The 23798-nt window shown below is 39.5% G+C and overlaps 1 protein-coding gene and 1 pseudogene across 2 annotated transcripts in view; both read right to left on the bottom strand.

Moving 5' to 3' along the window:
• Window positions 1–1707: 1707 nt before the first annotated feature.
• The window catches only part of SLC16A10 (solute carrier family 16 member 10), a 167131-nt gene continuing 145040 nt past the window's right edge, over window positions 1708–23798 (bottom strand). The window contains exons 4-6 of one of the 2 annotated variants that reach the window (XM_037842583.1): window positions 20032–20175; window positions 9815–10043; window positions 1708–6211 (exon numbers count right to left, since the gene is read on the bottom strand). In XM_037842583.1, the coding sequence (XP_037698511.1) occupies window positions 5979–6211; window positions 9815–10043; window positions 20032–20175 (606 nt within the window). In that variant the 3' untranslated portion in view covers window positions 1708–5978. The remainder of the gene's footprint in view (window positions 6212–9814; window positions 10044–20031; window positions 20176–23798) is intronic. The other variant, XM_037842584.1, reaches the window with a different exon arrangement.
• Window positions 15699–19411, bottom strand: LOC119539588 (annotated as a pseudogene).

The following is a 23798-nucleotide window of genomic DNA, read 5'->3' on the forward strand; positions in this document are numbered from 1 at the left end:
TGCACATTTAAATTTCAACAAATTTACTCTTCTAGTAACAAACTTACACTGCTTGTGAAAAATATTATCTGGTAAAGAATAAAAGGCATAGATCAGAGACTCCAAAATGGTATCATAGATGTAATTTGATTCTAAATTTCATTTTACACCAATAGTTCCTGTCACTAACACAAGTGATATTCTAGTGACATTGAATTCCAAAATACTCTTCTTACAGCATTCATATTGAAAGGCAAAGAAACATCTTTAGACTGGGAATTTGTGGGTTAACCCCTACACTATCACCACACTCAATGACAGCATTTTCAAAAACTGCAGGGAGATAAAAATTCATTGCCACGGTCCCTGTTCCACTGAGAATGGGGTGCCCCTTGCAGTAGTTTAAGGTACAAGTTGTAAAGCTAAGGCACAACTACATGATCAGAGATCACCAATCCTCCTGCCAAAGGAAAAACATAGGAATAAAAACGAGACCTCATTGTTGAGCTGCCAGTGTAATGCCAAAAGCCACTAATGAACTATTTTAGGAAGTGTTCATTATTTTATAAAGTTTATACATTTCTTCATTCTTTTCTTTTTCAGATTATACAAAGGCCACATTAGTTGTTATTCCTTTGATTCCTTTATATCCGTTTATCCAAAGGCCATATTACTTGTTATTCTTTTGATCCTTTCATATCTGTTTATCAGAATGAAGCACTTAAAAATTTTACTGATATGTTGACCACCTTAACAAGTTGTTCTCCCTTGCCTTTTAACCCCATCACCACCATTAGCTCTCCTCTGCTGATGTAGGGATTTATCAATCAGGCTTTCAGAGGGCACCAAAAGCTGAGGTAGGTGGACAGTCATCATCAAGTACCTAGGAAAGTTACATTTCATTCCCAATGCCTTTCCTACTAATAAAAATATTGAAATTTTGTTTCAGAAATGAGGTAGGCTTCTATATTGTTTTATAATAATTTGTCAAGAAATTAGTACCTTGGGGGGTTTTTTGTAGAAAGCAAGATGGCACCCATTTAAGATGGTATTTTGAATTTTAAGAGATTTCCTTGAATGTATAAAAGTCAAAATAATTCATGTTCACTATTTAAAAATTGCTAATTATATATATATATAAAAGACAAGCTAAGTAAAGCACTATATCCCAAGTTTCAAAGTTTCTCTGAGTAATTAAAGATGTGACATTGAAGTTTTTCATAGGTCTTTATTTTCTCAGGAGTCAGTTGATAAAGTCTACATTTATGGTTGCTCAATAACTGCGGTTCTAAGTTGCATGCAGTTTTCACATTCAGCTATGGCCATGTGGCCCTTTATTCTTGAGAATTGTAGCCTATCACTCCATAGTGTATTTATAGCACAAAACATTAGTCTCTGCCAACAAATAAAATGATAAACATGGTTTCTATCTCAGTGAGCAGTGGTTATAAAATTACAGTGAGCCCAGAACTGTCTGTTGCCCTCCCCCCTTGTTATTCTCTGCTCCTGGAACCATTTTCAAACTCAGCACCAACCAGTCTTTTCTCTCTCTTATACCAAACCATCGACAAAAATTGGCGAGTATCATATGAGTAGAACGAATTATTATTAAGTCAATAAAGCAGCAAGTCTTCCTTTGATGGGTGTGTACTTATTCTACATTTCCACATCTGTACCATCATTATAAGTAATAAATTGTTCTAGTTTTAATAACAAGGCAAAACTTTGTTTTTTTCTTTTTTTTTTTTAATTCAACTTTATTAAGGTTTGTGTTTTTAAGAGTTGATTAAACTCTTATGGATGGCACATTTTTCTATTAGCCAGGACACCATTTGCCTTTCAAATTAAAAACGGATATGGACGTAAAAAGAAAGTAATAAAATTTCACTTCCTCCTCCTTTTAGGACAACACATTGGAAAAAGCAACAATTTATATTCTCATACAAAAATTGTTCATTAATGTTTATACTGGCAGCAAGGAAGTCTCTTTCAGTGTTAGAAATTTCCTAAAGATTTTTAAATGCATGTTTAAATTGTGTATATATTTAAATTTTGGAGCTAATTAGCTTATGTATTTCTCCTTACAGTTCTGGAGTCTGGGAGCTGAGTCCAAAACCCTTCATCACCTTTCGTCCACGCTAAGGCAGGCTTCTTAGGAACTGCACCCACGAGGCCCTCCACATTCGAGTCACCCTCCATGATGTGCTCCCAGGACACAGATTTAGCAAACCTTTCATGGAATATCAAAATTAAAGTAAAAAAGTATGCTCTCCGGAAATATCTATGCTAAGAATTTGGCAATTTTTTCTCTCAAAGGTTCTACCTTAAAATTTCAAGTAAAAATTAAAGTTTTAAATATTAGCACAAAAGATGCCATTTACATGAAACTTACTACTTCCCTCAAATATTTTAATCATGTATTTTAAAAAATTTCAGTTTAGACCATTAACACTGAAGCCTGGGAGCAGTTCTTCTCCAGGTTGCATGAAATTAGGTGGGGATCCATTCACTGAAACTATAGGAACCCTAACCAGCTAAGCAACCAGTGAAACCATGCAAAGGTGTTAATAGACTCTTCAGCAGCTTTCTGAAGGAAAGGGAGAAGTAAAGGGAAAATGAGACAAAGTAGCGATGAGGATAAAGGTGATCTGAGAAGAATAAGAAGAACGGTACTTAGGAAAGGGGTGATTGCACCACCCACATGCTGGTTGTCCACCCCCAGTCTAGGACCTCATTGTCTATTCAGTTTTCTATTGATTTAACATCAAAAGTCATTGGGACATAGGACAGTTTACAAATAATATCGGTATAGATGAAAATATTCTTAAGTGCAGTTAAGAAGCATTAAAACCACCAAAGGTAAAATGTATGTTTGCTTTACAACTAACTGTACATTTACTTTAAAAGTGTGGGAAGTTGAAGCTGACAGCATCAGTTTTTCCACAGTTGGACAGGTCCCATGGAATCATCTGCAAACATGTTTAACTGACAATAGATGGATTACGAAATGTGTAGTCCTGTTCTATTTATCAACAGAATTTGAAGCTTCATGCAAGCACTGTTGGGGAAGTGGAACTGCAAGTCTTGAAGAAGGAATGGAGTGGGCTCTACAACTGTGATCAAAGGGATTTACAAATTTTGAAGTCCGGGAAGTCTGGGTGGTGTATCATTACCGAAACGGATGGGCCCCAACAATATCCACTGCAATAAAATTCAAAACATTTCTGGAAGATTCCCGGGCATCTATCACAATAGCAGCTGATCTACAATGTCTTGGAGAATAGATGCTCTCCTTCTTACAGGGTTGTTGCAGCAAATGCCAGAACCTTCTTAACCTTTGACCCATCAGGTCACTTTGTTACAGCAGAAATACTCTGTTCAGAAATAAGACAGGATTCACTTTGACAGAAAAATTGAAGTACTAATTTTTGGTACAAAAGAAACACAAACCTTTATGAATGTTAGTATTTTTCATTTTCTTGGTTTTTATATTTTAAACTTTTAGAACTTTTCCTACCAAACAACATATTGCTAAGTAAGCTTTTTATGGACTTTAGAAGCTTATCATTATACTTAAAAAAAAATTATTACAGCAGACTACTCTCCTTAAAAGAGTCCATTTTTGTGGTGCTTCCTCAGTGTTATGGGTCCATTCCATTACACTGACAACTACAAACGTGTAATATTACATGCAAACACATTATGCTGAGAACTAATTTTCATTATAAATACTTAAGTCACTTTGCTGTTTTAATATGGAAACTAACAAAGCAAGATTAAGACGCTGGGTTTCAGGTTTTTTTTTCTTTCTCTAAAACCAGACAAATTTTGAAAGGCAAAAAATTGTAGAGGTCTTTAGGACTAAATCTTCCATTTTGAAATTACTCATTCCATAAAATCAGTATTTTTATAGTTTATGTGTAGGAGTCTTTGCTGAAACTATACATAAGTAAACATTTTATAAATGGCAGGCGTGATGATGAATCTTGGTTGTGTGATGTGTTATTGCTGAGCTTCTCAAAAGCACCAATAATAATGAGGAAGTAATGTCTTATGTAACAAAGCATGAATAAATGAAGAACTTGATAATGTATTACATTATCATTTCTAAATAATTTTCTAAAAGCTTAAAAATGAGAACATGAAAGGACAGCATGGTCAAAACATGGATTTTTTTTCTGCAATAGAGCCTTCCATAGACAAATTAACTAACCTAAGCCCCTGAATTTGAAATATGGAAATATGGGAAGTAGTTAAACTACAACAATGTATATGGCATAGTAAGTTGCTAAATGTCATCACTATAAAAATTATTTAAAATCATATTAAAAATAAATTCCAGATTTAGCATTTATACTTTGAACTTTTAATGTGGCAGATGAGAAAGCTGATACTGAAAAGAAAAGTCATTGGATTTTCCAACTTTCAATGAACAGCCTCACTTCCCTCTGTCCCCCTACCTTCCACCCTCAAAATCAACAACTACATATCCATATGCTCTCCAGGTAACTCCATCCTCAGCCAGAGGCAAGGAATGGATTGGAACTGAAAAATAGTGATCTATTAGATCAAGTTTCTCTTCTTACAGAGAATTTAGAAACAGATGGATCCTGAAGGTGCTTTAGAAAAAGACAGTAGTCATACCAGGTGAACAGCTACATTCAAGGAAGATTAATGTACATCTACAGTTAGATTCAAATATACCATGCATATTCCTAATTTTTAAAGACATAAATAAAAATTTTAAAAATAAAATACAATTCAAGGGATGAGGAAAGTGTTCCTGTTTTTGTAAATGAATATGGGTCATGGAGTGACTTTAGTTTAATTTTAGGTCCTCGGAACTCTAATAGCTTTCTGTGTATAAACAGAAATAATAACTGGAACATTAATGGTAAGCACACTATGATAAATAAATAAATACGAATGCAAATTTTTGCCAGAAAGTTTTGGAAGTATAGAAATTATTTTTTTTTATAAGTGCTCTTAGCCTTTTAAGACCCATTAATTTCATAAACCAATTGAAGCAATTGTTTCTATCACAGGCATAAAATTGTGTTTTTTTTCCCCTTATTTGTGCCTATATCTGCAATTTGATAACATACCCAATAATGCTTTTTTTTTTTTTTTTTTTTTTAAATATCAGGTCCTAGAGCTAACAAATCCAGAAGGTAAAAAAATTCTAAGTTAAAATTGCCAGAATGCCTTTCACTCATTCTATTTTACTTTATTTCTACAATTAAACAAATTCAGAAATTCGGGGGTGTTTCTAGCTTACTTAAGTAAAACACACTGAAAATCCAAAGGAAGCAAATGTAAATGGAAGAAATGCCTGATTTCTGAACTGCTCTGCTTTACGAGCAGGGTTCTTTTCCTCTCACATATTGATTCTGAATACATTGTTAGCATCTGCTCTACGAAAGGTCCACTGACACCAGAACAAGATTTCACACTGGAGCAAGTCAGGATCTCTTAATAATTTCATAGCTTCTTTACAGTAGGCAAGCAACTTTAACACGAGGTTTAGGTAGATCCAGGCTTGAATTTGTAAAAAGTTTCCAAGAACAGAGGCACCAGAAACCAGAACTAAAGACTCCATGTGAGACAACAAACAGTATTTCCAGTCCTAATCAAACTGGAACCCTTTCAGTGTAGCTTGAGGTATTTAAAAATATTTGTAAAAGCTAAATAGCATTCAGTTTCCAACGCTGCTTTTTAATGAGAAAGCTTCAAATTCTCTCTCACAATTAAATATAATTTGACTTTCAGACACGTTTTCATGTACCAGAATCACTGTCCTCAGACTCATGAAAATACCAAGCAGGTATGTATGTAGTGGCAGAAAACGGTTCTTGTAGTAATAAGGGTCCCATTTCCCAATTATTGTGCTATTCCTTTGGATGTGATCTTAAAAAAATAAGAAATTTGCCATTCATAGTAAAGGAAAACTTGCTTTAACTTTTGAAAGCAAGTCCAGTCTGGTGGAGGTATGTAAGACATTAAATAATAGAGTCAGATTCTTTCTTGAAGATTCCAGAGGAGCTTGATAGCAGAGAGTTCTGGTTCTCCAACATTTTTTCCCTCTTTTCTCCTCCAGTAGTTTTATTGGTCTCTCCTTGCTTCTTACTATGGATCCATGGGATAAAACAAAGAATGGCACCTCCAATAAGTGGAGGGATTCCAGCAAGGAAGAAGGCCACGTCGTAGGAGCCCAGCTTCTCCCGAAGGAACCCTGGAAAGGAAAAAAGCGGTCACCCAGAGAGAAGTGTGGCTTGTAGGGGTTTTCAGATCGGTTTTCACTGAAGGCCCAGTCCTGGCTGAATAAACGTTCAAACAGCTTCTCAGAATAGCAGACATTTCTTAGGAAAGGGGTCTAAAATAGAAACCTTTTCTGATATGCAGAAGGAAATATCTCACACCTTTACTCTCGTCACAGGTTCCGGGCCTCTGGGTTTCCATACCGTGAAATTACTGGGAAGAAGTATTTGCAAGACAAATGCTTAGGTTTCCCCCAAAACCCCTCAGAAGCCATTTGGGGTATTCTGACACAGGGTATAAAGGTTCTTGCTTCTGCTGAAGGTGAACAGACCATCAAGCTGCAACTTCTGTCTCACACACAACTCAAATGTCTACACTGCACACCATTCTTGGGTCTATTTGTTGCTGTTGTTGTTTATGAAACGTACATGTGGTATGTTAATAGATCCTTGGGCTCTGCTTCTGAAAACTATTTCAGTACCCCTTGTTTCAAATTTCTCTAACAAAATCCAGTACTTAGGGTTTCTAAAGTCATCTTAATGTTTTTAAACTTTTATAATACTGTACAACCTCAGTTATCTGAATTGCCCAGGCAACATATTGCGCTGAATATCTGACTTTGCTAAATAAATATCTGAGTATTGGTCCAGTTCAGTCCAATACATAAAAAAAAAAAAAAGTATATATTCATTGTGGATAGAAATTGAAAATATATGATATATCTAAAATACATGACTTCCCAATTTTTTTTTTTTTTTTTTTTGTAAAGCCAATTGAGTACAAGGATCACTGGGAGCCAGCACCAGAAGGGCAGAGTCTTCTTGGAGAAAGCGTCACCTTGCTGGTGGCTCAATTTTGGACCTCTCCTAGCTACAAAATCATGAGCCAATAAATTCCCATTTTTTCTACTGCATGGTATATGTCACAGCAGCTCAAGCAAAACCAAGACCACATCTTTTCTCCTTTTTCATTGTTAGTCCAGCTAAATGTTTCTCAATTTTATTGATTTTTTCCTAAGAACCAACATTTATTTTTGTTGATTCTCTCAACTGTTTTTCTATTATTAATTTCATTTATGTCCACTCTAATCTTCATTATTTCCTTACTTCTGCTAATTTTGGGTTTACTGTGCTCTTCTTTTTTTAGTTTCTTAAGATGTGAAGTAAGGTTATTCATTTAGGATCTTCTTTTTTAATATAGGCATTCATAGCTATAAATTACCACCTGAGCACTGCCTTCACTGCATCCCACACGTTTTGATATGTTGTGTTTTCATTTTCATTCATTTCGAAGTACTCGATAATTCTCCTTGTGATTTCTTCTTTAAACCACTGGTTGCTAAAGAGTGTACTCTTTAATTTCCACATCTTTATGAACTTTCCAGTTTTCCTTCTATTGTTCATTTCTAGCTTTATTCTATTTTGGTCAGAGAAGTTACTTTGTATGATTTCAATATTTTAAAATTTATTGAGATTTGCCTGTATTCTAATAGTGTAACATTATATTTCATAGGTTTTATTATGACTTTCCGGGATGTGGTTTTATTTGTGTTTATCTTGTTTAGGATCTTTTGAGCAACCTAAATCTGTGAGTTTATAGTTTTTATTAAATTTAGAAAACATTTGGTTTTTATTTCAGCATTTATTTTTCAACTTTATCCTCCTCTTTTTCTAGTAATCATATTACACTTAAATTAGAGTACCCAATAATAAGCCATATATCATTGATGCTTAATTTATTTTTATTTCAGTCTTTTATTTCTTTCTATGCTTTGGTTTGGAAAGTTTTTATGTTAATATCTTCAAATTCACTGATCTTTTCTCATTACGATTATTATTTTTTAAAAAATCCTTCAGCCTATTTATATTTATGGTAGCAATTTTAAAGTCCTCTTGGGCAGTTTATATTATAGCTTTAATTTCTGGGTCTGTTTCCATTGATTTTTATGCTGCTCATGGGTTATACTTTCTTGTTCATCACACAGTAATCTCTGATTTGATGATAGCATGAATCTTATGTTTTCTAGTGTCTTAGTGTTGCATTTTACTTTTTAAGGGTGTTAAATTTTATCTTGACAGGCAGTTGAATTAAATACGGAGCAGTATGATCCTTTGTTTATAAGCTTTTAGGTGTTGGTCTAGTATGAGAGTGTTTACACTGGAACTAACTTAGCCTTCCAACTAAGGTGTGGCCTTTCTGTATTCTCTGCTTGCTCTAAGTTTTCAGTGATGCCATTTTGCTCTTATTTTTAACAGGGCACTACATCATTCCATGAAAAAATAATTTTCTCCCTCAAAATCTAGTGCATCCCCAGAAGACATAAGGAACTCAATAAGTAACAAATTAAAAGGCAAACACAATTTTTTAAATGGGGAAAAGACTTGGAGACCCTTCAAAACTGAGAGATGTTTCAAAAATATATTAAGCACATAAAAAGTTGCTTAACATCAGGAGTCAACAGGAGAATGAAAATTAAGACCACTATGAGATACCTTTGTCACCTAACAGAATGGCAGAATATTCCATATATATTCTATATATAAGTATATATGTAATCAGAATATTCCATATGCAACTGAGCCTTTCACACTTGTGAATAGTAATTATTATATTTTGCTGTAATATTGTGATGCCCTCCTGGCGAGCTGGCAGCTTTCTGCCGCCAGTTGCTTTGGAAGTTTCCTGTAAGCTCCCTTATTCTTGGTCTACTATTAGTCACTTCTGAGAGCAAACACCATTCCTCCTAAAATGCTGTTTATAATCTGCTGCAGATTTGGAAACCTATAAGCTTGTAGAGTTCATAAAAATAAGAGTGAATGGCATATTGCCCAGGGGAGAGGGAAAGGAACGGAAGGTTCTTCTATAGGGGGCCTGTCACTTGTAGAACAAACTCAATGGAATGTATATGGTGGGCTCAGTGGTGACTGCTTGCCTGATTCGTGACTAGGTTCCCAGTCTGAGAAGTTGCTAGATAAGTGTGGTCCTGGACATGGGAATGAATGGATTTGAACTTTCACTGAGTCCCTCATACACTAGATCCAGGTGACAGTACATACATTTAAGTTTTACTGAACCTTATTATGATTCTAATTCACAGTGGCACCCAAGTAATACATATCTTTTATACTATCATTTAGAAGAAATCTAAGGTACAACATATATAGATCCAACTAAATGTTTTTTCACCAACTATTTCTCAGGGGGATATAATCGCTTACACAAAGCATACCTATTTAGAAACTTTCAGAATCTTCATCTTTTAAAAAAGAAACCATTTTCCCATCTCCCCAAAGTACATACTGAGTGAAATATAGGAATTGTGACAATTTAAAGCTCAGAAGCTTACTGTTACTTGTTCTGTTGCTTTAGATGCTGGTAAGGATAAAAGGAACTTTCCAGCAAACTTTTTTGCCATCTACAGCTGGTCTTATTAAACATGTTATAGATAAGGCACACACAAAAGCAAAAGACCCAGTGATCAATAAATTACGATATGATTTGCATGTAAGTGAGACTCAGAAACTCAAGTGGAAAATACTTTGAATGAATATATTCACTGGAGAACTGTGGCACTTACCTGCAACAGGTGGGCCCACGGTCATGGGGATAGACATGAACCCGAGCAGAAATCCAATGGCTTGGGAGACGTCCTGGGGACCCACTAACTCAAAGGCAATGGGGGCCATGATGGAAATGAAGCATCCATCGAAGAGACCCATGATGAGACAGACGGCGATGAGGGCTCCAAAGACACTGCACAGGGGGATCATCATGGACATCAGACTGATGAAGAGGAAGGAGAGCACCTGGGACAGACACCGCAAGGTCAACTCTGCTCTCGTAAAGTGAAGGTCACAACTACTGCTCAACATGACGAGGACTTCAAAGTAGATGATGGTTTAGTGTTTGCCTTGGTTTTACAGACATAACCAATTGCCATAATCTTCTCCCCAGCAGTTCTCCTGGCATTTCTCAATGTTTCCACTGAGGCACAAGGAAGAAAGTAACTATTTCTCTACTTTTCTTCCCTTCTAGCCTGTAAATTCTTTGAGGGCAGAGTCTGTACCAACTCATCTTTGGATGAGATAGTGTGAGGCTTGAGGATCTTGCACCTAGTTGGTGCTCAATAAATATTTCTTTGGACTCTAGCTCAAATTCATTCATCAAACATTTGATTTTTTTTAATAAATTGCATATAAAATTATTGTGGTAACATACATATAACATAAAATTTACCATTTTGTACATTTCAGTGGCATTAATTATATTTACAACGTTTTGCTGTCTTCACCACCATCCATTTACCAAAACTTTTTCATTGCCTCAAACACTGAGCTATGTGCTAAAGAGTTCAACAATGAATAAGACCTGGTTCCTGCCACTAAGTGGTGGGGAGAGGAATATGTAAAGAAATAAGTGTAAATGAAGAGTTCTAGATGCTGTCATAGTTGTATATTCAAAGTATGGTGGGTACAAAAAAGAAGGGTACAAAAAAAATAGCTTTTTTTAAGGCAAAGAACTAATTAAATCTGGACACATTGCTAGTTGGCAGAAGAAATAAATGTTTTTAAAAGCAAGGTTTTCCAATGGAATATTATTCAACCATAAAAAGGAATGAATTTCTGGTACATGCTACAACACAAATGAAAACACCTTGAAAACATAACACTGAGTAAAAGAAGCCAGACACAAAAGGACAAATATTGTATGATTCCAGTTATACGAGCTATCTAGAATAGGCAAATTCATAGAGACAGAAAGTAGATTACAGGTTACCAGGGCTAGGGAAAAGGGGAATGGTGAATTGCTGCTTAGTGGGTATAGAGTTCTCTTTGGGGTGACGAAAAAGTTTTGGAAATAGATAGTGGGTGATGGTTGCACAAAACAGTGACTGTAATTAATGCCACTGAGTTGTACACTTAAAAATGGTTAAAATGGCTAATTTTATGTTATATATATTTTATCATAATAAAGTTTTTTTAAAAAGCATTGGGTTTTCAAAATAATAGCACATTATATTGCATATAGTAGCAATTATTATTTATTTAGTCTTTACTAAGTGCCAGGCATGTTCTAAGCACTTGAGAGAGGCTTTATAACTTTATGAGGTGGGAATGTGCCAGTATGAAACTGTTGTATATCACAGGAAAAACTATGTTCTTTTAATCCATTCTTGTGGGTGCAGACTTATTGTGGGTGGGATCTTTTGATTAGGTTGTTTCCATGGAGATGTAACCCACCCAATTGTGGGTGGGACCTTTTGATTAGATTATTTCCATGGAGATGTGACTTCACCCATTCAAGGTGGGTCGTAATTAGTTTACTGGAGTCCTTAAGAGATCTCAGAGCCGACACAGACCCAGATGTTTGGAGATGCTAACATAAGAGATGAAGTCCAGAGTGCCCCAGAGAAGCTAAGTGAGAACCCAAAGATGCTTAAGGATAAAGCCACTGGAATCAGAAACTGAAAGCAATGCAACCTGGGAGCAAAGGAACAGCAGACACCAGCTACCTGCCTTCCCAGCTGACACAGGTGTTCGGGATGCCATCAACTTTTCTTCAGTAAAGATATACTGTTGATGATGCCTTAGTTTGGAGACTTTTATAGCCTTAAAACTATAACTTTGTAACCTAATAAATCCCCTTTATAAAAGCCAATCCATTTCTGGTATTTTGCATAATGGCAGCTTTAGCAAACTGTAACAGGTGGGTACTAACGTTATCTGCATTTTACTTGAAGAGAGTGATTACATGAAGTGTTTGGAACTATTCCTAGGGGGTGCCCAGGGCAAGGACAGTGGGCTCCTAAGAAGGAAGAGACCCGATAAGGCAGCCATCCTGATAACCCTCCTCATCTGTCTTGTTTTTCCTAGGACCCACTAGACACCCCCTTGGAATACCAAACTTGGCAGTGTGCCTCAGGACAGCCACTCGCAGCCTTCACGAGCATCAGGATGACCTAAGCTCCTGGAGAAGCAGACTGGGGCAGGGTGGGGCCCAGGAACGGGCATTTCCACAAGCTCCCCAGGTAACTTGAACACAGGTGGCCTACCTGACACCACAGCAGGAAACGTGCTTTGAAAAACCTTTCAAGCCCCAGGTTAGGTTGCCTCTTGACACCAATATGCCATAATAGCTGAATAAATTTTTCATCTTCATTAATAGACTATAGCCTTACAGTATAAATATGACTATTTTAAGACTCTGAGTTGGCTATTTGAAAAGTAAGCCAGGTATTTTATGCTAGCATTTCTAAAGAACAAAATCTCCCCATTCTCCTGATTTCCTATTTTCTAGCTGAACATCTTTTTCTCCAACCCAACTTCCATGAAAGTACAAGCACGTTTCTTGGCAGGGGGTAATTATTGGAGCTTGCAGTGTGGTTGAGCGGAAAGAATTAGGGATCAGAGGGTTAGACACAGGTTCTAGCTCTTCTGTGGCCCTGGGCAAGTAAAAAGACCCCCTGAAACTTTATTCCCTCCATCTATTAAGATAAAAAGAGATCCAAATATAAATCAAAATGTACAAAGCAGCTGGAAATGAACAAGTAGATGAGGTTTTAAGGAGTTATTTCCAGAAAAACTAACCAGACCAACTGTAATTTTCTTAGAGATACATTTTTAGTTTACCTACAAACATAAAGGGGGATAACATGGAAAGTCACTTAAATCTTAGAAATATATCTATAATTACAAATTCCAGAGAATCTAGAATAAAAATGAAGATTCAAGGTATTCGATTGGTAAGGCTCACAGGCCAAAAATTTCCAAGTATACGAGGCTAGTTTCAGAAATAGCTTTTTTTTGTTCTTTTAATGTGCTTCATATTCTTTTCCTATTTTGTTCAGTACAAATTTCTTCCAACTTAAGAAAAACCAACTCTGTGGAATTTTACCCTTAGTGAATTTTGAAAGCCTAGCACAGCACTTAGTACAGAGTAAATTTGGCTCAGTGAACGAATGCTTTCTTGGAACAACTCACATAACGCGAGACAAGGTACTTTACTTTTGGTAAGCGATTTTCCTCATTTCTCTATCCATTTTTTGTCTCCCTCAAATTTTTGTCTTCAGTCAATGTTGTAAGAAATCATTCACTTAAAAGAGTTTTACATTTATGACTATATATATAATGTATATATTTTATTTCCTAATACTTTACCTACCTGCAAGTTCCCCTTTCTCAATTAGAATTGTATTAATTTATATTCTCATTCTTTTTCAATTATTTGGCAAAGATTTATTCATTTTGTTTTTATCTGAAAATAAAATTTGTTTGAATTTATAGAAATTTATACATGTATTCTTTATCATTTCTCAGAAAATAACTAGCTGCTACTACCTTATTTATAGCAACAGTAGAGAGAAATAATTCTCTTTCCCAGTAGATATCACCCAAAATGTAGCTACCTGAGGAGATGAGCAGGCTCAGCTGGTGAGAACACACCTGTTCCTTCCCTGCAGGGACACCTGAGAAACAAGGAGCACGTGCCAAAGCCTATAAACTTCATATAGGAGGTTCAGTGCTTCCTCATCACTTCCCAAGACAAATGTTGATCGGTAGTGTTCTAGTTTGCTAGTGCTGCCGGAATGCAAAACACCAGGAATGGATTGGCTTTTATAAAAGGGGGTTTATTTGGTTACACAGTTACAGTCTTAAGGCCATAAAGTGTCCAGGGTAACACATCAACAACTGGGTACCTTCACTGGAGGATGGCCAATGGCATCTGGAAAACCTCTGTTAGCTAGGAAGGCAGGTGGCTGGTGTCTGCTCTGGAGTTGTGGTTTCAAAATGGCCTTCTCCCAGGATGTTCCTCTCTAGGCTGCAGCTCCTCTTCAAAATGTCACTCTCAGTTGCTCTTGGGGCATCTGTCCTCTCTTAGCTTCTCCGGAGCCAAAGTCTGCTTTCAATGGTTGTCTTCAAACTGTCTCTCTTCTGCAGCTCCTGTGCTTTCTTCAAAGTGTCCCTCTTAGCTGTAGCAGCTTGCTCCTTCTGTCTGAGCTTATATAGTGCTCCAGTAGTTTAATTCAGACCCACTCTGAATGGGTGGGGCAACACCTTCATGGAAATTATTCAACCAAAGTCATCACCCACAGCTGGGTGGGGTGCATCTCCATGGAAACACTCAAAGAATTACAATCTAATCAACACTGATACATCTGCCCACACAACATTACATCAAAGATAATGGCGTTTTGGGGGACATAATACATTCAAACTGGCACAGGTAGATACTGAGGCTCAGTTTGAAAATGAACAAATTTAGTATTATTATATACAATCATGTTTGTTTTCTCAAACACAGCAACTCTGGTTAGATTTGAATAAGGGATTCAGAGGCTCCTAATTTTCCTCCAGGCTCTGGCACTGACACTTAACAAGGCAGTGATGGTTTAGATAGCTCTACTGCTTTTGTTTTCTTAGAACTGTCCACGGAAATATTTTCTGTCATAATATCACAAGCTCAAGAAGGATGATACCCCTTGAGGAAGTTTATGTACCTAGGAACAAAAATTTTTTTTTTGTTATTACCTCCCCCATTTCTACTACAAAGAACTTTCCTGGAGAAATGTCAGTTTAACTTTTGCTTAGAAATCTAAGTATAGCTCAAGAGGAAAAATGAGCTGCACCTGGCAAAGAACGAGCAGCAGGCGTTTGCACAGACAGACACAAAATTGGCCACAGTTAAATTCTAGGGTCACTCCTAAACATTTTTTCAGTATAAAGTTTCAGTATAAAGTTCTCCGGCTTTCAGGGCCTCAGGCTCGGCTCCAAGGGCAGAAAGCAGTCGGCAGCTGAGTTCTGAGTCCCGTCACAGACTCGGGGACGTGTTCAGGCCAGGTGGCCGGAGGCTGGCTTCTCGGGGCACACTCAGGCCACGACACTTCGGAAGGGCTTCGCGGGAGCCTGTTAACTCTCTTCCACAGCTGGTGGAGGAAACAGCACTGGACATATTCACACCCCCTGCCAAGGCCAGAGCCAGAGGGGCCTCTGATTCCTTATTCAGGCCTGACAACTGGCATATATCAGTGAAAACAAGGTGGGGAATTGTTAACTATTCAGATACTATTTTGGAAATAGCTTACATTTGGTAAAGCATGTACCCTCATCCCAAAGTATCTTTAGGAAAATATAAAATGCCCGGAAGGGATGTTGAGGCAAATGGAATGAAAAGAAAAGGGGGAGGGGCAACACTGATCAGTTTACTCCACCTGAACTAGAAGATACTCACACAGGAAGGTGGATATGAGAGTCATTAATTTTTCTAAATGACAAAAGTAACTCATGAATATATTCTTTTTTATTTAAAAAAAAAACCCACACCTTATTAATAGACTATTTATCTTCCCTCTGTCAACCCTGAGCCAACGACTTTCCCCAGGCTGCCTGGGAGCTATAGGAAAGGGAGCACAGGGGACAGACGAGACGTGGGAGAAAGAATTATGGGAGGCGGAGACGGCTCCTTCACATGGCCAAGAGGACGAGAAAGGCCACCGTCAGGCCAAGGAGCCCCATGGCCTCCGAGAGGGCAAAGCCCAGAAAGCACAGGAAAAGAGCTGTTGCTTCAGAGAAGGGCCCCTGGCATGACCAATGATGAGGCTCCCAACCACAGTCCCAAGCCCAGCCCCAGAGCCAGCCTTCCCACGGTGGCGGCCCCGGCCCCAACGAACTTTGCTGCTGTGTCCACTACGTCCCTTGGGATGGTGCTGGTTTGGAGGCTGCGACAGGGGATAAGTGAGGTCAGGGGATGCGTCTGCTTCAGGTCACTGCTGCAACACTACAGACAATGGTCGGTTCACAGAGAGGTGGCCACGGAGGGGGAGGAGACGAACTTGGTGCAGGTGTACATTTTCAGGGGGCGAGAGGCTGCACAGGAGAGCTGCTCCCATGCAGAGAAGACAGAGAGGCATGAATGTGTTTTTTAAACAACTCCAACCTTAGAGAAATTGATGCAGTAATACACAAAAGTCTTCCTTCGACCTCCTTTCCCCCTCAATCCATGCCCACTCTCCTCCCAGGAATAACCACTTAATTTGGTTGGCATCCTTCCAGAACTTTTCTGTGTGCACATCCGTATGTTGTTTGGGTTTGTCTGCTTTACATAGATTGGACGAGATGTCCACACTTCAATAGTCCATGTCACAGAGAAAGAAAACGCAACGGAAAAATGATCTAAACCCAAAGTTTCCAATTCTTTCATTATAAAGTTATAACTTTCAAGCCTTTGAAACACTCTTGCCCTTCTGAAACTGTTACATTTTAAAGACGCAAGTAAATCTGTAATAATTTAGAGGTGACTAAAAAGACAGGCCTGGAAGGCTAAGAGAGATGGTAAGAAGAAACCAGAGCATGGGCTTTCTTCTCGCAAAAAAGTCCACACTCCTGGCACCATTGCAAGGATTTTCTTTTCCCATTATTATTCTACATAATGCAGTTCAGTCCTCTCCTCTGGCAGGAGCGATGGATTGCACTCAACACTTAGAATTGTTAGGCTAAAAATTTGGAATCCAGGATCTGGATGGCAGATTAAAATTCAGAACTCTTAAGCAAAAGCATGAAATATAAACTCCTGAACTCTTAATAATCTGCAAAAACCTTGAATTCAGGGCAACGGAGATCCCTTGAGATGTGTTCCAAATCAAGATTCACCTTCACTACTAACAGGATATTACAAGACACTAAAAGCAAGGGTTGGTTCGTCACCCGCTCTGCACCAGGGGCCTTGCATGTGTCGTCACCATGATCTGTGGCCAGGCGGTGACAAGCCGGTGGCAGAGCTAGCAAACCCGAGTCTCACTCCCAGGCCTGTGCTCTGCGCTTGGCGGCCCCCCAAATCTGCAGCAACTATGACCAGATGGCAGGCATGGGGCAGGGCTGTGATGCGTGCCAGTTCTGGGCCCGGCTGCCACGCACCTCCAGAGCTGGGCTCACAGGGACAGGGAGGGAAGGCAGCTGTCACAGCCCCACGAGCTTGGGCTGTAACAGACAAAGGCAGGGAGCTGGGTTATCTGAGAAAACACACCACCAACGTAAGGAGCAGGAGCACCCCCACCCCTGGGAGCTGGGCCAGAGGGCAGATAGAGAAGGAGGTGGGGAGGAAGAGGAAGGAACAAACAGGCGGAGCTGCAGTCAGTTCAGGCAGAAAAGAAAGAGCCAAGAATCAAACCCCATTTGAATGTTTGGAAAGCTGGGAGCCGGGAAGCCAGGAAAAAGCAGAATCAGTGGGAGTGACAGCAGAGCGAGCCCCACACCTGGCATGGGTTGGTGTGTGTGTTGTCTCCTGAGTTGCTGTGTTCACAAGCCTGGGCCGCCTGGCTCATGGAAGGCCTCCTGTTCCCCCTCACCAGCCCCTCTGAAATGCAGTCCCCTCAACTGGCACTTGCTACTGGGTGCTACAAACACTACCCCACATTTGGATGCAAAAACTTAAAACAAGGACTAAAAGAAGCCAGGTGGTAGCTAAGCTCTCAACCAAAAAGAAGCATCTGACCCACACCTGACTTTTAACTCCCCACTGTATAACCACAGACCAAACACGGGACAGGTTAGGGGAGCCTCTACTTTCTCTGGCAAATTACTTGAAGTACTTCATTAACATGTGCCCTGGAAAAGTTGCACATGACCTGATTACCACAACTGTAGGGAGAAAGACTTTCAAAAGTTGTTGTGGAATGAAAAGGTAATGTATACAATGTACCACTACAACTTCATCCACCCTAGGAACACATCCCGGCCACCGGCATCTCCGCCCTGGACCATGGTGTGGATCTCCTAATCGGTCTTCCTTCCCCCCCGGTAATCCATCCTCCACACGCAGAGCATCCACGGTGACCTTACAAGGTAAAGTTAGACCATGTCACTCTGCAACAAAGACCCACTGCACTCCTTCTTGGCTCCCAAGGCCCAGCTTATTCTGGCCCCTCCCTAGCTCTCCACCCTCTTCCCAGGCCACATTCCCTGCCTTCCTAAGTTCCCAAACATGCTTAGCTTTTCCCCGCCTTGAGTCTTGGTTTCAAGAATTCAGGGACCAGGTCTGCCTTGTTTGTAGCATCTCACCAGGATTTAGGCTGGTGCTTAGGACACAGCAATGCTCAGAAGTTCCTGAATGAAGGGAAACAGAAAGCCTGTAATGCAATGATTGTCCACTGGAGGGCTCCCTTGTCACTTGAGAACAGGAGATTAGAGGAGCAAGGGAATCCACAGCCAAGTGTTGATGAAGGGGGGAGTGATCACAAAACAGTTCATTTTTAAAAAGGGCGCTCTGCCCGCAGTCTACACCACCTTCCAGCTGTGTGACCAGACTCCTTCCTGCAGCTGCCAGCCTGGACCTAAACACAAGCACAGAAAGACGTGACCTCTCTGCTCCTCAGGGTCACATATATAAATGGAATTCATGACAGTAACTTCCTCAAAGCATCGGGATAAAGATGAGATGAGATCTCATCCTTGGTTCTTCCTGTGTAGACAACTTCAGCAGTCTCCAACTAGTCCCTCTGCCTCCACACTCATTTTTAAATAACAGATTTATTGAGGTATAATTCATATACCATAAAACTTATCCATTTAAAGTATACAATTCAGTGAGTTTTAGCATAGTCACCACCATCACCACTAGTTTTTAAACATTTTCATTATTCCAAAAAGAAACCCTGTACCCAGTTGCAGTCCCTCTCCAGTCCTCCCTTCTCCCAGCCCCTGACAACTATGAATCTACTTTCTGCCTCTATATATTCGTCTATTCTGGGCATTTCATATAAATGGAATCATACAACCTGTGGCCTTCTATGATGGTCTGCCTCTACTCTTGCCCCTTCTTCCACTCCATTCCACCCCCCACAGTTGATCTTTATAAAACACAATTCAGCCCACATCACTTCCTTGTTTAAAATCCTTGAATGGCTCCTGGTTAGGTTTCAAGATACAGTTCATCCTCTTTGGTGCTCACAAAAGTCCTTCACAACCTGGCTCCTGCTTATCCCTCAAGCCAACCCATATACTGTTTCCCTTTATTCCATTCAAACATCACTTACAGTCCCAGACATACATGCTGGGTCAAACCGCCACATCGTTGCCCACGTGGCCTCCTCTGCATGGCTTGCCCTCCTCTGTCTTCCTTATCTCCTTACTACTACTCGCCTCTTACCATTCAGCCTGCCCGCGAGGCCTGTGCAGACCATGCCTAGGGTTCAGATGCGCCTCCATCTCCATGGCACCCATCTAGCATGCCCATCACCCCACTGAGCTGCAACTGTCTCCCCGTGAGACCATGAGCTATAACCCAGGGCCCAGACCATGTTCCATTTAAATCTGCAGCACTTAGCACAGTGTCTTGCATGAAGGAGTCACCTAAATATTTGCTGAATGAATGTCAGTAATGATCTTGGAATAAGCATTTGTTTAGGGTACACCCTGCAATACCCAGGAAGCAATTTGCAATAAAGAAGCTCAAAAGACACACCCACACACTCGGATTTCACAAGATATTGCAAGGCACAGGATTTTCACATGACCATGAGAACCAGGCCCAAAATAAAACATTTCCTTAGAAAAAAGCAATGAGCAAAAAACATTTTGGTTGGGGGCATTCCATGACAAAACAAAGAAGACTACTGTGTGATCGTCAGTTTTGCATGTTTAAAACACAAAACTCAAAACTGATTTTGCCCTTGAAAAACTGCCTGTAGAAGAAATCATGCTCCAGATAATATTTCCCATTTTTACAGAAGACTTAAGCAACTATGTACATCCGATGAACTAGAAGTATAATTTTGCCGGGGAACAAGTCCTAAGAAAGTACCTGTAGGTAAACCTTCTTCACACCAGGCACATAATCTGCAATTCGGCCAAAGAGCAGGCGTCCAGCTCCCGAAGTGATGCCAATGCACATCAAAACCACCTCCTTATTTTTTTCGTTTTGAAATCTTTCATTCACATGTTTCATCTACAGACCAAAAGAGAAAGAAACCACATTAACTATCATAGGGAAAACTTACCAAGGTTTGAGGCTCTGTACAAATGTCTTTGTTTCTACAATGCGATGGACTCTCACCCCACTCCAGAGTCAAAATACTAATAAAATTGGTTCTGTGGTTATTTTTCATGAGAACTGATATGAAGAACATCTGACGTGATTTAGCTTGTATAAGAAATAAGAGTTTTGTTTTGTAATAAAGAGTTACCAGCACACAAGTTGCAAACTAACACTGAACCAACAACTAGAGAAAGAAAAGAGACTTTGAACACACCACACGACCTTGTTCTCCCAACTCCAAACCAAAGTCATGCATATCTTCCAACTCCCGGAGAGGCAGGTCTTAAGGGTCGATTCTGGAGTTTTGTCTCTTCTGAGAGGCCCTGAACCAAACTGACACCCTTGAAACAGACTATCCTGGTGCTTCCAGGATAAAACCATAAGGTTCTCTACCTGTGGATTTGCCTATTTGTGTGGCATTAATATAGATAAAGACACAGTTTCTTTACAGATGAAGATACGGTGTAACACAGTGGTTAAGACAGAAGCTTCGGGAAGCTCAGGCTGCTCAGGTACAAGTCCTGGTTCCACCCTCAGCAGCCTTGTTCCTTAGGCAAATTCTTAACCTCTTGGGCCTCAGTTTCTTTGTCTGCAAAATGGGGACAGCAATATTACCTACTTCAAAGGGGTGTCAGACTTCAACATCTGTGTAAAGAGCTTAGAACAGTCCCTGGCACACAGTGAAGAATTTATTATTAATTGATATTAATATTAATTGATATTGATAATTGATATTAATTTAAGCCTTTTTGTTTTTTAAAAAGACCTTTTCCCTTAATTTACAGTCTACCTGGAATGGTTACTACAGACCAACAACCTGTGAGCTGTAACAGCCAGCAAGACTGTTTTGTTGACCTTTCCATGATGCCCCTGACCATGCTTTTAAAAAGCCATGTGACCAGGTAGGTGTTTGCAACTACTGTCCAATGCCAGCCTGGCTCCCAGGGCCCCTGAGTTTCAGAGATTGCCCCCACCTCTGCCCCTTACCTAGCATTTCCATCTTCTCAACGATCTGTGCTCACAAGAAGAATAAGGATGCCCATACTCCCACTGCTTTCTCTGAAATCACCAAGATATCATAACACAGTTGTTTCAGTTGGACTCATTGTTCCCTGCACAAACATGGCCCTGAATTCTGGAAGTCTGCAAGCAAATTTCCTAGCAAGCTCCATGGCCTAGATGGTTCCCTGTGGCAGTAATGGCATTTCTAGCTAACATCTCCTTAAGAGACTTCCATTTTGTTCTTCCTTTTAAAAAAAAAAAAAAATTTATTGTGGTAACATATCTACAATGTAACATTTCCCATTCCTATTTTAAAGGCCACTTGGCTAACCCAAGTGTCATCTTATCTCTCTCCTCCCTTTCAAAACTGGTAAGTAGTCTCCCTAACTTGTATATTCTCACAGAGATCCAGAACAATCCTCCTAAAATATGGCTTTGATCTCATCAGTCCCTTATTCAACAGCTGGCCACTTCCTAGCATGGTATTCAAAGATGCGATAATCTGTCACCAATTTATTTTTGTGTCTTTATTACCTACTGATCCCTGACTCAGAGCTCGAAAACTCAAATATCTACAGAACTCAGGCAAATAATATTAAGGAGTAGACTTGCTAGAGAGGGAAAGTGTGCACAAAAAGGAGCAGTTACTACTCAGCTTCAGCTAATTATTGCCATATAGAGCTCCCAATGTTGCCAAATTTATCCCCACCCTGGTCCCCTTTTATTCTAAAGAGAAGGCAGATATCTGGACTTTCGTGTGGAGATGTTGGCACCTAACATAAATTTAGAACACCGCGTGAGCTGACCCTTATGCAAGCCAAATAAAATGTGGTTACAAACTGCATTAGGCCAGCTTTGGTCCCAGCCCTAATCCCACCTGGCCCATCTGCACTGGTTTATTCACTGTGTCACTTGAACACGTCTGACAGTCTCACTTCTCTACATTCCTGCTGCCTCTTCTACCTTCTTGGACTTCTAAATCCTACCTATTCCTTTTTTTTTTTTTTTTTTTGGCTTAAACAAGGAGAATTTACCAGCTTACAAGCTTACAGTTTGAGGCCTTGAAAATGTCCAAATCAGGGCATCATCAAGGCAATGCTTTCTTCCTGAAGACCTGCTGCTTGGTAGTCCTTGGTTCCCCTGCCACATGGCAAGGCACATGGCAACATCTACTGGACTCTCTCTCCTCTTCTAGGTTTAGTTGCTTTCACCTTCTTCCTTCCTTGGCTTTTTCTCTTTGTCCGAATTTATATTCTCTCATAAGGGACAATAGTAAGACAATTAAGACCCATCTGACTGAAGTGGGTCACACCTTAATTGAAGTAGCCGTATCAAAACGTTCTGCCTACAGTGGTTCCACACCCATAGAGATGGATTAACTTTAAGAGCCTCTTTTTTTCTGGGGTACATATAGCTCCAAATCACCATAAACCATATCACTGATTCTAATAGCTCTTCACTTGACCTTGGATTTCCAGGTAATAGCTGTTCAAATAATAATTCCATCTAGCCCTTTGTAATACTTACCCTTCTCAGTTTTTCATATCTTATTGCATTGTTTTAAATTTCCAGTCTCATTTGAAAGTTGGCCTTGTCTTGATCCTGTCTTTAATAACCATGCCTCCTTTTTCTTTTTTAGTATGGTGATGGCCATTGATTTGAGAGGAACATACTTCTTCTCAATTCAAAACCAGGAAAAGAATGTTAAATTAAATAAATTTTTAGCATTAATTATAGAAAGTCATATGACCTTTCAGTGTGATGAAGTCTTTTTTTTTTTTAATCATCATTTTATTGAGATATATTCACATACCACGCAGTCATACAAAACAAATCGTACTTTCGATTGTTTACAGGACCATTACATAGTTGTACATTCATCACCTAAATCAATCCCTGACACCTTCATTAGCACACACACAAAAATAACAAGAATAATAATTAGAGTGAAAAAGAGCAATTGAAGTAAAAAAGAACACTGGGTACCTTTGTCTGTTTGTTTCCTTCCCCTATTTTTCTACTCATCCATCCATAAACTAGGCAAAGTGGAGTGTGCTCCTTATGGCTTTCCCAATCCCATTGTCACCCCTCATAAGCTACATTTTTATACAACTGTCTTCGAGATTCATGGGTTCTCGGTTGTAGTTTGATAGTTTCAGGTATCCACCACCAGCTACCCCAATTCTTTAGAACCTAAAAAGGGTTGTCTAAATTGTGCGTAAGAGTGCCCACCAGAGTGACCTCTCGGCTCCTTTTGGAATCTCTCTGCCACTGAAGCTTATTTTATTTCCTTTCACATCCCCCTTTTGGTCAAGAAGATGTTCTCCGTTCCATGATGCCAGGTCTACATTCCTCCCCGGGAGTCATATTCCACATTGCCAGGGAGATTCACTCCCCTGGGTGTCTGATCCCACGTAGCAGGGAGGGCAGTGATTTCACGTTTCAAGTTGGCTTAGCTAGAGAGAGGGCCATATCTGAGCAACAGAGGCATTCAGGAGGAGGATCTTAGGCACAATTATACGGAGGCCTAG

The sequence above is a fragment of the Choloepus didactylus genome, chromosome 7 (genome assembly GCF_015220235.1).
Source record: "Choloepus didactylus isolate mChoDid1 chromosome 7, mChoDid1.pri, whole genome shotgun sequence".
NCBI classification, from domain to species: Eukaryota; Metazoa; Chordata; class Mammalia; order Pilosa; family Megalonychidae; genus Choloepus; species Choloepus didactylus.